This window comes from Triticum urartu, chromosome 4 (assembly GCF_003073215.2).
Source record: "Triticum urartu cultivar G1812 chromosome 4, Tu2.1, whole genome shotgun sequence".
In the NCBI taxonomy this organism is placed as follows: domain Eukaryota; kingdom Viridiplantae; phylum Streptophyta; class Magnoliopsida; order Poales; family Poaceae; genus Triticum; species Triticum urartu.
Genome location: NC_053025.1, coordinates 421,558,206 through 421,574,803, shown reverse-complemented (window position 1 = coordinate 421,574,803; position 16,598 = coordinate 421,558,206). Strand labels below are relative to the sequence as shown.

The 16,598-nt window shown below is 45.9% G+C and overlaps 1 protein-coding gene across 1 annotated transcript; it reads right to left on the bottom strand.

Moving 5' to 3' along the window:
• Nucleotides 1-11,777: 11,777 nt before the first annotated feature.
• On the bottom strand, nt 11,778-15,537 carry LOC125551861 (membrane steroid-binding protein 1-like). The gene is made up of 2 exons (XM_048715232.1): nt 15,004-15,537; nt 11,778-12,231 (listed from the first exon to the last, which is right to left on the bottom strand). Exons 1-2 carry the CDS (start codon nt 15,351-15,353, stop codon nt 11,985-11,987), a joined length of 597 nt encoding a protein of 198 aa, XP_048571189.1. The 5' UTR covers nt 15,354-15,537; the 3' UTR covers nt 11,778-11,984.
• Between the last annotated feature and the right edge of the window lie 1,061 nt (nt 15,538-16,598).

Genomic DNA, 16,598 nt, shown 5'->3' with positions numbered 1-16,598 from the left:
CTCGAGGTTGAATTTTCGTCTAAGTCCCCGAATTGCAGATCTATATGCCTCTGTTCGCGGCCCCGTAACTTTGCATCCGTAGCTCCGATTCATGCATATAGCATATCAAAATGTTCATCTCAGAGAGTACATCATTTCATTCCATTGCATCATTTTCATTTGAGCTCATCTTGATGCCCGAAATGCTGTTAGAAGAGGGCTACTTGAGTTAATTGTCAGATCTGTTACTCCGTTTAGCACTTTTGTCATTTTTGCCATGATTATTGTGTGCATGATATGCCCGTGAGTTCTACATGTGTTTTGTTAAGAGTTTTGTCATCTTTCCAGAGGTGCAACCCATGTATTTTTAGGATGTGTGTGGTGACTTGTGCAAGCTTGCAAAGTGAGGCACCCGGTAAATCTGTTTTCAGGGACTTAGTAGTTTCACTAAGTCCTGGGATTGTTTAGTTCATGATGCCATATGTTCTTGTTGTTTTCTAGTGATCCGTGCCTCTTTTGAGGATGATCAGTAAGGGAGTTTTGTTAATATTGTAGTGTTCTATCCATCCATGTCTTTGTTTGCAATTATGGAGCACCCTAGCTTGAGTCAATCAAGCTCTACTTTTGCTTCGTTGCGAATCTGGGCAGATCGTCAACTTGTTTGCGATTTTGCCGATGTTATTGTAGTTGATCCGTGCATGCTATGCCATTGTTCTTGCCATGTATAGCTTGTATTTTGTGCCTTCTTAAGGGATGTATGATTTTATTGCCATGACCTGCACCGTGGTGAGTGCATCGAGCTCGTAAACATGCCTTCGTGAGTTATGTTTCAGCATGTCCCAGTTTTCACTAAGTCTGAAAACTGATTATGTTTTTGCTATGTTCGTGTGCTTGTTAGTATATTTTGTTATACCTTTTGGCTCAAGGTCACTAAGGGACTTTTGTTAAGCTTGTTGAGTAGCTCCATGCCATGTCTTTCTTTGTCATGTTCAGGTCCTGTAGCATATTATTTTGTTGCTCCGAAGAGCGCTATATGATCTGAAATTCCAGACAAGTGTTAATTTCACTAAGTCTGAGATCTGTTTTACCATTTGCGTTTTTGTCATGCTTGTTTGAACCTGTTAATGGATGAATTGGCCGTAGCTCAGTGCTAGACTTTTGTTAAGCATCTTGAATGCTTCCCTGCCATGTATTTTGGTTTCATGTTTGGGTGCTGTAGCATGTCCATCTCATTGCATTTAGATGCCTACTTGCTGTAAATCGCAGACCGGTGTCATTTTTGAATCGCTTGCCATTTTCAAACCGTAACTCCGATTCCGGCGTTCTTTATATCGTTTTCAAGCGATTTCATCTTATCTTTCCAGTGGCACACTTGGAATTCCAAGTTGAGGCCACGTTCATGCATTTCCTGTCATATCTTGCATTTGGCATCCCGCATAGCATATCATCATTTCATCATATTGCTTGTTCTTGCACGTGGTTGATTGTATCCTTGTTGCTTGTTTGTCTTGTTTGTGTAGAGCCGGGAGACGAGTTCGCTAACGAGGAGCCCGTTGAGTTTGCTTTCGAGGATCCAGTCAACTCTGACAACTGTGCAGGCAAGATGATCATACCCTCGAAATCACTACTATCTTTGCTATGCTAGTTTGCTCGCTCTTTTGCTATGCCATTGCTACAATGCCTACCACTTGCTTGCAAGCCTCCCAAATTGCCATGTCAAACCTCTAACCCCCCGATGTCCTAGCAAACTATTGATTGGCTATGTTACCGCTTTGCTCAGCCCCTCTTATAGCGTTGCTAGTTACAGGTGAAGATCGGAGGCCGTTCCTTGTTGGAACATTTATTTACTTGTTGGGATATCATTATATTGCCTTGTTATCTTAATGCATCTATATACTTGGTAAAGGGTGGAAGGCTCGGCCTCTCGCCTAGTGTTTTGTTCCACTCTTGCCGCCCTAGTTTCCGTCATATCGGTGTTATGTTCCCGGAATTTTTGCGTTCCTTACGCGGTTGGGTTATAATGGGAACCCCTTGATAGTTCACCTTGATTAAAGCTTTTCTAGCAATGCCCAACCTTGGTTTTACCATTTGCCACCTAGCCTTTTCTTTTCCTTGGGTTCTGCAGACTCAAGGGTCATCTTTATTTTAACCCCCCCGGGGCCAGTGCTCCTCTGAGTGTTGGTCCACCTGTCAACTACCGGTGGCCACCAGGGGCGACTCTGGGCTGGCCTACCCGTACCTAGGACAATCTGAGTGTGCCCTGAGAAAGAGATATGTGCAGCTCCTATCGGGATTTGTCGGCACATTCGGGCGGTGTTGCTGGACTTGTTTTAACCTGTCGAAGTGTCTTGAATTACCGAGATATCGAGTCTGATCGGAACGTCTTGGGAGGAGGTCTATTCCTTCATTGACCGTGAGAGCTTGTCATGGGCTAAGTTGGGACTCCCCTGCAGGGATTGAACTTTCGAAAGCCGTGCCCGCGGTTATGGGCAGATGGGAATTTGTTAATGTCCGGTTGTAGATAACTTGAACCTTAACTCAATTAAAATGAATCAACCGAGTGTGTCACCGTGATGGCCTCTTCTCGGCGGAGTCCGGGAAGTGGACACGGTGTTGGAGTAATGTTTGCGCAGGTTGCTCTCTAGTTTCTCGCTCGCGCTTTGCCTCCTCTTCTCGCTCTCTTTTGCGAATAAGTTAGCCACCATATTTGCTAGTCGCTTGCTGCAGCTCCACTCATATTTTACCTTACCATTCCTATAAGCTTAAATAGTCTTGATCGCGAGGGTGCGAGATTGCTGAGTCCCTGTGGCTCACAGATTACTATTACACCAGATGCAGGGCCCGATGATTCCGCTCCAGGAGACGCGTATGAGCTCAAGTGGGAGTTCGACGAAGACTCTCAACGTTACTATGTTTCCTTTCCCGATGATCAGTAGTGGTGCCCAGTTGGGGGTGATTGGGACCGTGTCGCATGTTGGGTTCTCTTTTATTTTGGCGCCGTAGTCGGGCCATGAGTGTTTGGATGATGTAATGTTATTTATGTACTTGATTGACGTGGCGAGTGTAAGCCAACTATGTTATCTCCCCTTTCATTATCATATTACATGGGATGTTGTGAAGATTGCCTAACTTGCGACATATGCCTTCAATGCGATTATGTCTCTAAGTCGTGCCTCGACACGTGGGAGCTATAGTCGCATCGAGGGTGTTATATTGAGCATCACCAAAGAACTTGAACGAAGAGTAACCTGACTTGTTACTTTTGAGGACTATGCATCCTCTAGATAGTTAGGAGCCATTCAAGAGCATCCAACTGTGGATTCGACAAAGAATAGGTTATGTCAGTCCGCAGATCACCACACCCCGAGTGATTGGGCGAGTTCCGATGAACTTAGATCAAGGAGAACAAGGCAAAAGACCTGTGTGTATTCAGAGTTGTGGCTCAGCCTCTCCAACCTAGACGTAGAACTACGCCAATAGTTTGAACTAGAGTAAACACATTGCACTATTTCTTCACACCGCTTTACTTATTATAATTCATTTGTTGGTGGTGTTACGCCCCAAGGGTGCCTCATTGTAACGCCCCAGATACGACTTTCCAAATTTGTATCCAACTCTTGCCGTTTCCGGCGTTAAGTTATATTTATTTCCTCGGATTCGGGTTTTGTCTCCGTGTGTTGTTTTCGTTTTCATGCATCTCATATCATGTCATCATGTGCATTGCATTTGCATACGTGTTCGTCTCATGCATCCGAGCATTTTCCCCGTTGTCCGTTTTGCATTCCGGCGCTTCGTTCTCCTCCGGTGGTCATTTCTAGCTTTCTTTCATGTGTGTGGATTAAATATTTCCGGATTGGACCAAGACTTGTCATGCGGCCTTGGTTTACTACCGGTAGACCGCCTGTCAAGTTTCGTATCATTTGGACTTCGTTTGATACTCCAACGGTTAACCGAGGGACCGAAAAGGCCTCGTGTGTGTTGCAGCCCAACACCCCTCCAATTTGGCCCAAAACCCACCAAACTCTGCTCCATGTCCTAGAGCGTTCGATCACGATCGCGTGGCCGAAAACCGCACCTCATTTGGACTCTCCTAGCTCCACTTATGCCTATATATACCCCCCCCCCTCCATTCGGATCTTCTTCCCCGTCCAAACCCTAGTTCAAAAAAAAACAGATCCGCGCCGACGGACGTGTCCGCCCCCGGCCGGACAACGTCCGCCGCCGCAGCCCGCCACTCGCCGCGCGCCACGTGGCACGGACCACATCGCCACCGCCGCCGGGCCCGAAGGCCCGTTCCCGGCCCCCGAGGCCCGGAGATCGCCGCCGCCCGCGCCGCCTTCGCCCCCTCCACGACCGGCCGCCGCCCGCAGCCGAGTCCGGCGCCGGCCGCCCCGTTCCTCGTCGCCGGCGAGAGGAGAGCCGACGCCGGCCGCCTCAAAGACCGCCGCCGCTCCGCCGCACCACGGCGCCGCCCCAGCACCCCCCCGCCGCCGCCTCCAATGCTCCGGCCGGCCCCCTCTCCCTCCTACTCCGGCCGGCCCCGGCACCCTTCTCCTCCCCGCCGACGAGCGGCCTCGCCGGAGACCTCGGGAGTCGCGCTGTGCTACAGTGCCGTGAACAGTACCCCGGGCAAACCCTAGATCTGGGTTGACTTTCTTCCCTCTCCCCCTTAATTTTTATGCATACTTTGACTGCCCGTAACTTTGCATCCGTAGCTCCGATTTGGGCATATGATATATCAAAATCTTCGCCCCACGAGTACATCCTTTCATTCCATTGCATCATTTTCATTTGAGTTCATCTTGATGCCCGAAATGCTGTTAGAAGGAGGCTTCGTGAGTTAATTGTCAGATCTGCTAGTTCATCTTAGACTTTTGTCATTTTTGCCATGATTATTGTGTGCATGCTATGCCTGTGAGTCCTTCATATGTTTTGTTAAGGATTTTGTCTTCTTTCCAGAGGTGCAACCCATGCATTTTTAGGATGTGTGTGGTGACTTGTGCAAGCTTGCAAAGTGAGGCACCCGGTAAATCTGTTTTCAGGGACTTAGTTGTTTTCACTAAGTCTGGGATATTTTAGTTCATGATGTCATATGTTCAGCTTGTTTCCTAATGATCCGTGCCTCTTTTGAGGATGATCAGTAGGGGACTTTTGTTATACATGTTATGCTCTATCCATCCATGTCTTTGTTTGCAATTATGGAGCCCCCTAGCTTGAGTCAATCGAGCTCTACTTTTGCTTCGTGGTGAATCTGGGCAGATCGTCAACTCGTTTGCGACTTTGCCGGCGTTGTTGTAGTTGATCCGTGCATGTTATGCCATTGTTCTTGCCATGTCTAGCTTGTATTTTGTGCCTTCTTAATGTATGTATGCTTGCCTTGCTGTGACTTGCACCGTGGTGAGTGCATCGAGCTCGTTTACATGCCTTCGTGAGTTATATTTCAGCATGTCTCAGTTTTCACTAAGTCTGAAAACTGATTGTGTTTTAGCTATGTTCATGTGCCCGTTAATATATTTTGTGAACCCTTTTGGCCCCAGGTAACTTTGGGTATTTTGTTAAGATTGTTGAGTAGCTCCATGCCATGGTCTTACTTGTCATGTTCAGGTCATGTATCATGTTGTTTTGCTGCTCCGAAGAGAGCATCGTGATCTGAAATTTCAGACTAGTGTTAATTTCACTAAGTCTGGAATCTGTTTTGCATTTGCGTTTTTGCCATGCTTGTTTGAACCTCATAATGGATGAATTGGCCGTGGCTCAGTGCTAGTATTTTGTTAAGCATCTTGTGTGCATCCCTGCCATGTATTTTTTGTCATGTTTGGTGGCTGTAGCATGTTCATTTCGTTGCATTTAGATGCCTACCTGCTGTAAATCGCAGACCGGTGCCATATCTTAAAACGCTTGCCATTTCCAAACCGTAACTCCGATTCCAATGATCTTTATATCGTTTTCAAGCGATTTCATCCCCTCTATCCAGTGGCACCCTTGTAATTCCAAGTTGAGGCCAGGTTCATGCATTTCCTGTTATATCTTGTATTTTGCATCCCGCATCGCATCCCGCATAGCATATCATCATTTCATCATATTGCTTGGTCTTGCACGTGGTTGATTGTATCCTTGTTGCTTGTTTGTCTTGTTGGGTAGAGCCGGGAGACGAGTTCACTACCGAGGAGCCCGTTGAGTTTGCTTGTGAGGATCCAGTCAACTCTGACAACTGTGCAGGCAAGATGATCATACCCTCGAAATCACTACTATCTTTGCTATGCTAGTTTGCTCGCTCTTGCTATGCCAATGCTACGATGCCTACCATTTGCTTGTCAGCCTCCCAATTGCCATGTCAAACCTATAACCCACCTTGTCCTAGCAAACCGTTGATTGGCTATGTTACCGCTTTGCTCAGCCCCTCTTATAGCGTTGCTAGTTGCAGGTGAAGTTTGGAGCCGTTCCTTGATGGAACATTTATTTACTTGTCGGGATATCATTATATTGCTATGTTATCTTAATGCATCTATATACTTGGTAAAGGGTGGAAGGCTCGGCCTCTCGCCTAGTGTTTTGTTCCACTCTTGCCGCCTTAGTTTCCGTCATATCGGTGTTATGTTCCCGGATTTTTGCGTTCCTCACGCGGTTGGGTTATAATGGGAACCCCTTGATATTTCGCCTTGATTAAAGCTTTTCCAGCAATGCCCAACTTCGGTTTTACCATTTGCCACCTAGCCTTTTCTTTCCCTTGGGTTCTGCAGACTCAAGGGTCATCTTATTTTAACCCCCCCGGGCCAGTGCTCCTCTGAGTGTTGGTCCACCTGTCAGCTACCGGTGGCCACCAGGGGCAACTCTGGGCTGGCCTACCCGTACCTAGGACAATCTGAGTGTGCCCTGAGAAAGAGATATGTGCAGCTCCTATCGGGATTTGTCAGCACATTCGGGCGGTGTTGCTGGTCTTGTTTTAACCTGTCGAATTGTCTTGTTGTACCGGGTTACCGAGTCTGATCAGTGTGTCTCGGGAGGAGGTCTATTCCTTCGTTGACCGTGAGAGCTTGTCATGGGCTAAGTTGGGACCCCCCTGCAGGGATTGAACTTTCGAAAGCCATGCCCGCGGTTATGGGCAGATGGGAATTTGTTAGCGTCCGGTTGTAGATAACTAAAACCTTAATTAATTAAAATGAATCAACTGAGTGTGTTGCCGTGATGGCCTCTTCTCGGCGGAGTCCGGGAAGTGGACACGGTGTTGGAGTTATGCTTGCGCAGGTTGCTCTTCTAGATTCTCGCTCGCGCTTTGCCCCCTCTTCTCGCTCTCTTTTGCGTATAAGATAGCCACCATATATGCTAGTCGCTTGCTGCAGCTCCACATATATTTGCCTTATCCATTCCTATAAGCTTAAATAGTTTTGATCGCGAGGGTGCGAGATTGCTGAGTCCCTGTGGCTCACAGATACTATAATTCCAGATGCAGGTCCAGGTGATTTCGCTCCAGGTGACGAGTACGAGCTCAAGTGGGAGTTCGACGAGGACTCTCAGCGTTATTATGTTTCCTTTCCCGATGATCAGTAGTGGTGCCTAGTTGGGGTTTGATTCAGGGCCTTGTCGCATGTTGGGTTCTTTTCCATTTTGGCGCCGTAGTCGGGCCATGAGTGTTTGTCTGATGGATGTTATTTATGTACTTTGATGTGACGTGGCGAGTGTAAGCCAACTATGTTCTTCCCCTTTTATTATATATTATGGGTTGTTGTAATGATTGCCTGACTTGCGACATTGCTTTCAATGCGGTTATGTCTCTAAGTCGTGCCTCGACGTGGGAGCTATAGCCGCATCGAGGGCGTTACACTCATGCCACTGAAAGTTGGCCTGCCAAGCCGGCCCAAGGCCCCCAAGGCCATTGCACGATCTGGCCGCCAACCCGACTTATGGGCTCTCTAGAAGGAAGGATTCAACATCTTGATGACCAAGGAAAGAAGACCAGAGATCCAAGAGGGATTTCGAACCGCCTTAGTCAACTAGGTCCCCTGCAACCCTAGGCATTGGTACCATTCATAAACCAAGGTCGGGCTAGTCGATAGATACCTTACATTCAATCCCTCGATACACATATGATCCTAGGGATCATCCATGTACCTTGTACACCCCATCAATCCAACACAACACGAGTAGGTGTAGGGTTTACCTCCAGAGAGAGAACCTGGGTAAAATCTATCTCTTGTTTCCCCTTTGGGATTTCCAGTTGATCGTGACATCCTATAGAGGGGTCAGTCGGATTTTACATTGATATCTGTGTTTCAAAGAACTTCCCCTTCCTCTTTTCTCTGTGATTTGTTGTGAAGAATTTGTTGAGTACTTTCTTTTTATGCTGCTTAGCTCAATACTAAGCTTTGTACTCAGTCTCGTTATTATGAATTGTATTTGTTTGTATGTTAGATAAGTTTACTTACATTCTTGCATAGTTATTCTATTATCTATCTTTCATGCCTTTAACTCAAGTTATTTTAGCCATGCATGCCTCTAAGTTGTCTTTTTTTGACAAAGCGTGACTCAAAATGAAGCATCAAGTGGATACAAACACAATAGCACACAGTCGACCTATGCATAGTTAGGATCCATACAACCAACACTAACGCGCGCACACACATAAAAATCTCGCTGAGAAAAAAGAGTAAAGTCATATAAGACAAAATCTATGCCTAAGCAAGGAAAAAGATAAATCCCCACAACGATCGAAACAGTGGTCTACAGACGACAAAAATGATCCTATCCACACCAACCATATCTTGACTCCACAAGGGCAATGATGTTCTTCAACAACAATGCCTTCAGTAAGGGAACAATGCTCGAGAGTCATCTTCATGGGATCCAGCCACCAGGGGCTAGATTCTAGGTTTTCACCTTGAAGAACAAGTACGAGCATATCCGAGCAATGACTTCAACAAGGCAACGATGCAAAAACATCACCATTGTCAGGTATAACCTACTCGGGCCAGGCCTAGGGTTTTCACCCCGAAACTCAACACCGGGTACTCAAGAAGCACCACCAAAATAGGGATGGTCCACTTTGACCTTCTCTTTTACACACACACAATTTCTCCATTTTCTGGTGCTTAGACTCGTGTATCGGGGAGAAAAAAAGCCTCTACTCAAAGAGATAAATATCTCACTTACCTATATTTGTTAAATTGTCCTAACTTATCAGCAACCTGGGAGCATGGTACCTCGCAAAAAGAAAACCTAGGAGCATGGTACCTCACAAAAAAAACCAGGAGCATGGTAGAATTAGATATTGACGGTGTTTATAGGTCATGACAACATCACGATAAGGGCACGCTTGGTTTGCTAGCAATTTTCAATTTGTTCCTTTGGTGTATGGTGTATGCTTTCATGCATGTTTGTGATTCTTACTTGTTCATGATTGGATTGCTAGTGTTTCTTTCAAAAACATCACCATTGCCAGGTATAACCCACTCGGACCAGGCCTAGGGTTTTCACCCCTAAGCTCAACACCGGGCACCCAAGAAGCACCACCAAAGAAGGGATGGCCACACTTTGATCTTCTCCTTTACGCACACAATTTCTCTATTTTCTGGTGCTTAGACTCGTGTATCGGGGAGAGTAAGAAGCTCTACTCAAAGAGATAAATTTCTCGCTTACAACAGTAGCTATATTTGTTAAATTGTCATGACTTATGAGCAACCTTGGAGCATGGTACCTCGCAAAAAGAAAACCTAGGAGCATGGTACCTCGCAAAAAAATTCCTAGGAGCATGGTAGAATTAGATATATTACCGTGTTTATAGGCCATGACAACTTCAGGATAAGGGCATGCTTGCTTTGCTACCAATTTTTGACTAGTTCCTTTGGTGTATGGTGTATGCTTTCCTGCATGTTTGTGATTCTTACTTGTTCATGATTGGATCGCTAGTGTTTTGTCAAGGCCGTTGGTCGTCAGTGTTGTGCTATGTTTGATGGTGTACTCTTCTTTCTATCCAAGCAAAAAATTTGACAAAGCCGAACATTGATAACTTGATCTTGATGTGAGGTTGGCTAGACCATTTGATACTCCCTCCATTCCAAAATATAGTGCGCCCGCGTTTCCCGAGGTCTAACTTTGCAACGAGACCAACTGCGGCGGGAGAAAAAAATTATATAATTGAAAACTTCTTTCGAATATGAATTCACTGATATAATTTTTGCTCCCGCCGCAATCGGTCTTGATAGTTAAATTTACGGTCAAAATTGAAGCACGTGGATAGAGAAAGCACTACATTGTGAAATGGAGGGAGTAACCAGCCAATTAGTAGCCAATATTTGACAAATGCCAAACGTTAAAATTGCCGGATTTTGGTAGCTACCCAAGTATGCCCAAAGTGTCTCCGCAAAATGGAACAAACTTGAGGGGCAAACATTTACAAAAAAAAAGAGATAAAATCTAGTACTGTTTAGAGGAGGACATTTGAGACGATTTTGAAGTTGGGGACTGAACACTAAATCAAAGGCAGAATTGATGGGGGTAAAGTGCAGTTTGCTCCATGAACCAGTGCCGATGAACGAATCAGTTGGTGCAGATCAGTTCCTGGAGCCTACAGAGAGCCCCAGACCTGTGTCCGGTGCTCCTGCAAAGATGTTTTTTTTTTGACTCGAACTCCTGCAAAGATGTCACTTGCGCAGCTGTAGCAAATCGTGAATGAAACACGTCGGGGTCGACATATACCAGTATATAGATCCAGACCAAGAAATGAACCTCCGAGGGGCATGCATCATCCCCTTATGTGAACCAGCTAGGGCCATATTGGGGCTGTGGTAGCAGCACACCAGAATGAAGGGCAGGGGCCCCATGCATGCAAATAATAACTTTTGCATTTATGTCCACGAGCTAGCGCTCCAGCATTTTGCAGCAACAATGAAAAGCAGGGCCCTCCCATTTGTGGCGAACACGGCAACGGCGAGAAAGAAAAACAGAGCAGGTCCCTCCTCCCATGTACCTGCACGTTGGGTTGGATCTTGTTGGATCTGCTCCGCTGCCACCAAATCCAAATCCAAATCCAAATCTGCGACGAGGCGAGAGACGAGAAAATATCTAGGAGCACGGGTGGTCGGGTAGGTCGGCGTGCGAAAGACGGGACAGGAAACGGTTGGGCGTAAATCTCCGGAGCGGCGTTTCGAGATGGAGAGGGAAGAAACAGAGCAGGCACGGCAGAGGAGGGCCGGCACAGCACAGCGGCGAGATTATGGTGGAGGAGAGGAGAGGGCCTTCACATCACATGCATGCATGCATGACGCGCCAACTCGAAAGATAGATAACGTTGCGTTGCCCTCCCCTGTTACGTGCCACCAGTCGACAGACACCCCATGTGAATGGGGGCGCCACTGCTCTGCTCCGCCCTGCTGCCTGCCTGGCCTCCCTCGGCGAACACGATTATTTGCCGCTGCCGCTGCCACTGCGAGAGCGGACACGTAGTACTGCGTCGCCGCGGCGATAACCCCGTATCGTATCGTTGGGGCCCCGTCGCATGAAAAAGGACCAGACAACAGTGGCAGCGGGTGCAGAGCGCTGCGACATGGAAAAAGAAAGGCATGGACTCTTTTCTTTCTCTCTCTCTCAATCGAGATTCCAAATGCTAGTGTAGAGCAGACGAAGAATCTAATAATGGCTGGAAGAAATGATGCCGATGCTGTTTCCCGACAATGCTAGAAGAATCGGAGCAGGCAAAATCGCGGTTTGGATACGATACGATGATGAATTGGATTATGGCACGAACCCAAAGGAGGGCATACACATCAAAGGATGGGCGGCCTTTCAGGGTCAAGGTCTCTCTGTTACTCAAAATTCCTCCCCCTTATCCACTACGCACACCAACCAAAGTACTCAGTAGTAAAGCAGGTGCATCAGTAACACACACTCATGCAGCACACATACAAACAACATCACCTGTCAGCGCATTACATCTCTCTACCGCTCACAGTCCAGCAGTAGTAAAAGACACAACAACTTACAGGCAACGGGACAAGAACCCAGACACAGAGTTAGGCCTTCTCTGCCTCGTGATCAGGCTGGGCACCAGCTGTTGCGTTTTCACCAGGAAGACGACCCACCACAGGGTACCTCTCTTTAAACTTCTCTTCCCAGTCTTGTAAAACCTCCAGTTCGTCTGGGCTCAGGCCTTCCAAGTCTCCAGTCAGGTCATTAAGGTCAAATGACATCAATGCCAGGGCCCGAGATGCATCCCTCCCAGCAAACAAGGAGTATGGTCCTTGAGGTCCATAAAACAGCCTGACGTCAAGAAAAAAAAACAGACGACAGAGTCATGAATCATCAACAGTCTGCACTGTATGTACACACACCATGACACAAGCAACATCCTACTGCTTCGAGAACTACCTCGAGGACATAACAAGTTGTGGGATACTCATCAGATGGAATTATACATCTACACAAATATCTTATTTGTGCATTATATCACAGATAAACAAACTCAGTTTCGATTTCTAATGCAGATATGTGGACAGCATGTTCAACCTACTATTAACATCTAGTACAGTTCACAAGTACCGAGCTTATATCTGAAACTCAGATCCACAAGACACCCCTTGCAGAAGATTGCACCAAGGATTCAGACCTATATACCTAATTTCTTGGCAGTATTTGAGCAAAGTGAATACCAGCTACAGAGCTGCACTACAAACTCTAGAGTCAAGTCGGTCTCATCAACGAATAAGAATATCCTTGCTGTCTGTTGAAACAGCAGACTCACGAGATGAATAATAGTTAAACAAAACAATGACTTTACTAATTGCAGACATCGGGACAACCAATGCCACAATAAACTACAGTACCAAATTATTTCACCAACTATAATATCTTACAGACAAACGTGGAGCAAAACAAGGAGAGATGGCACATGATAATTATGATCAGTAAGACAACAATCATGTGCTTCTGAAGAAATAAGGTGGATACAAACAACACAACATTGGCACTATAAGAAATGAAGAAACTAGAGATAAACTACATCACATTAAATACACAGAGCCTAATATAGTAGTATAAGAAGTGGTGCAGAGTTAAAATACAGTCCACAATAAATATGATAACGTTTCAACCAACAGTTCTCAACACTTGTTGTAGTTATTTTCCTAATAATAACATACTGTGAATGAACATCTGGCCAGATTGCAAATGGAAACTTCACCCCATCAAATCATTATACCAATGGATACTTCGTGAAAATGGAGTACAGCTTCAAAGCTCCCAGAAGTGGTTCAAACTTCAAAGAGAAAATTTTAAGCACAACATGTTCTTTTATTTGACTGTCTACTTGAACCCTCTCTCTCTCTTTTCCTACTGCATTTAAGGGTAGTATAAGGACGGGCAGACAAGTACCATAGAAACATTCATTGTATTTTAGTTACATTCTAAGAGTTCTATTTGATTATTGGAGATATTAAATTTACAGTGTTAACGAACAAACACCATGAATACTGTCGCTGAAGTCAGTTAACCTGTTGTTGTAGCTAAAATCGACATGAGACTGCCGCCATAACCCATGTAGAAAAGTGAGTGAGTGCTGAGAGTACAGACTACCATGGGCGGAAGACGCGGTAGGGCGAGGTGGGGCGCTCTCCCTACCTTGATTTCTGGGAATTTGTTAATAGGTATACACGTATACAATCATCAGATCGCTAAATATCGAGTTGATCGCTAAATTTCACGGTAAAACTTTTTACTGGGCCGTGAATCCTAGACACCTGACTGGTGCCTTCGCTCGATCTACTCGTTCATGCAGGCCACACACGACACAACGCCAGGCTCCAGAAACCTCGATTGAGCGAGAGTAAAAACCACGCACGCACGATTGACATGTGCACACTAACCTTGGTGTTTTTGTACCTAGGCGTGGTGACTGATGAGCGAGTTCAGCACGTATCAGGCTCTCGCTGATGTTCTTCGTTTTTAGGATAAACTTTCTCGAGTGGCTCCCGTGTTGTGTTCCCGTGAATCTTCTCCGAACCGTTAGTTAATAAATGCCTAAAGATCGGTGTGCTGAGTATCAAATTGCTAAGGGCTTCTTTCATCCGTAGGATTTTTAAGAAACACCGGAGTAGAAGAAAGTAAACTATAGGATTGCAATGCCACGTCTATTCGAATCCTAAAAGATTTTGGTTTATTTGATTGCCTTATAAAGCAAAATAAAGGATTCTTTCAAACAAGAGCGTGCAGATGAAAAGTTTGCTACGAAAAATATAATGCAAAGCAATTCTATATCTATGTTGGTCTTGCACAAATTTTATTTTATTTTTGGTTTAAGAGTTCGCCCCACCTCAAAAAAGTTCAATTATCTGCCACTGAAGACTACTGAATATTGTCTATCATGTCCATTGACTATAGTCCGGTTGATCAAATACTCAGGTGCTTAGATGCACAAGGTACATCTTAAATTCCCGGTCTAAGCATTCAAGAATAACCAAATGTCTAGCAACACCGTGAAAACAAAACCTATTGAGAACAAGCAAATCCATAGAACCATATTGGATTGCTCGAATTCTCATTACATGTGTGAAGTTCACCATTTTGCACTCCACCGATTGAAAGGCAGCAAGAGACTCCTATGTTAGGAGTATAACATCAACAATCCAAAAAGATCCAGGCCCTCATGTCTCAATCAAATACTCCCTCCGTTCTAAAATACTTGTCGTGGTTTTAGTACAAATTTGTACTAAAAGCACGACAAGTATTTTGGAACGGAGGGAGTAGAATTCAATGGACTATCCACGTCAGCAGTGTGATAATTGCCTACAGTTACTAGCACACATTAGGTATCTTGCTTTTATCTGTTCCTAACTTAGATCAGCTCTTTACAACTCCATATTAACGTGCTTTGTTTATAGTAGAACTGCTTCTAACTGATAATCTTAAATAGTCTAGTCTAGTTACTCAAGGTTGGAATGATTTACAATGTTAAACTCAGCTCATGCGCGTATCTGTCCACACTGAACCCTGACCAAAACATAGCACAATGGTACTAGAACACAATATAACCCTCACCTCCCGCGCGAGACGTCGTAGACCTGACCGCGGATGGCGATGAGGATGGACTTGGCGGGATCCTTGCCGTCATAGGCCCTGAGCTGCTCGAGCGTGATCTCGCCCACCTGCACAGGGTCCGGAAACGGCGGCACGAACGGCTCCGGCTCCGCCTCCGCCTCCGTCCCCTCCTCCTGCTGCTGAGGCGGCTTGGGATGAGCCGCCGGTGCCGAAGGGGCTGCGTCTGGGGCGACGAAGAGGGTGGAGACGATGAGGTAGGTGGCGAGCATGAGAGCCAGCACGGTGAAGGCGGCCGCGGGCGAGAGGCCCGTGTAAGCCTGCACGGCGTCCGCGATCCCCTGCGCCGCCATGGGGGCTTGCTGGAGCTTAGGGCTCAGGGGGCTCGCCGAGGGAAAGCCTGGGTAGCTGGGTCTTGGGGGAACGGGGGTAGGTGCGCAGGGTGGTTCTGCCGCCGGTGACGGATGTTGACTCGGCGACCTGGGAAGAATGGGGAAAGCCGGCGGAGTCGCAACGCACGCCGCACGGTCCTTTTTTTACTGTTTCTTTTTTTAGGCAAAAATGGAGAGGAAAAGTGGGTAGCACTGTAATTCTTCAGTGGCCCAAAGATAGCCCAGCCGGGCACGGTGCTGCTGGGCCTGGGAACCATAGACGACACAAGTAGCTCTACGGCCGGGAAAGCCGGCCCATAAGGACATTTTTGTTTCGGATAAGTGCGCTGAATGTTTTTCTTTTTTTCATTCTGATGAAGAACATGTGTGCATTGATTTGCATCTGGTAATTCGAAAACATAAAAGCAGATAAAACACTATAATGAAATATCGCTTACTGTAGATTAATTCAGGACCTCACAACATTGGAATAACACATCCTGCAAAAAAAAGGCGGAAAATAACACAGGAACTATATGGACCCTGCAAGTGTTCGTAGTTTTCTGGGTTTATCCGTCTCAAATAGGACCCCAAAGTCAAATAGGTGTAAATCAGGGCAGTGTGCTCAAGGGCCATATAGAAGATTGAATACTGATTCACGTAAGCTGTAACTTTTCTTTTTCTGTTGGTTTGGCGCTGTTTCGTGCTCTTTTGCAGGAGTTTCGCGAGAGAGTAAAATTGTTTTATGTGGAAAACAAAAATGCCTGCAACTTTGCAGCCATTTTTGTGAGCAAACATTATTGAACCTGCATCACATGCTGCTCAAAGCATCTCTAGGCTTGGCTCTAGGGAAACACTCGAAACAAGTGTGAGCCAGGCCCGAGCTATGCAACACCTCCCTAAGGCCTTGTACAATGGAAGGTGCTTAGGGGAGGTGCTTAGAGAAATAAACCAGGCTTTCTTTAAGCATCGGTGCTTATTTGTACAGAATAGACGCTTAACTACACGTCTCTTCTGTAAAAATAGGCACCGGTGCTTCAGAAAAACCTGATTTATTTTTCTAAGCATCTCTCTAAGCACCTTTCCAAGAGCTCATACCGAGAGTAGTCTACATCTTGGCCACGCTCATTCTCGATAATCATGTTATGCATGATCACACAAGTGTGCATGATGTACCAAAGCATTTTCTGATCCCAAAATCTAGCCGGTCCTTTCACAATAGCAAAT

Excerpts from the sequence above, each read along its gene's own strand:
- LOC125551861 (XM_048715232.1), bottom strand. The coding sequence starts at position 15,353 with ATGGCGGCGCAGGGGATCGCGGACGCCGTGCAGGCTTACACGGGCCTC. Across the intron at positions 12,232-15,003 it reads TACGACGTCTCGCGCGGGAG|GCTGTTTTATGGACCTCAAG; the intron begins GTGAGGGTTATA and ends TCTTGACGTCAG.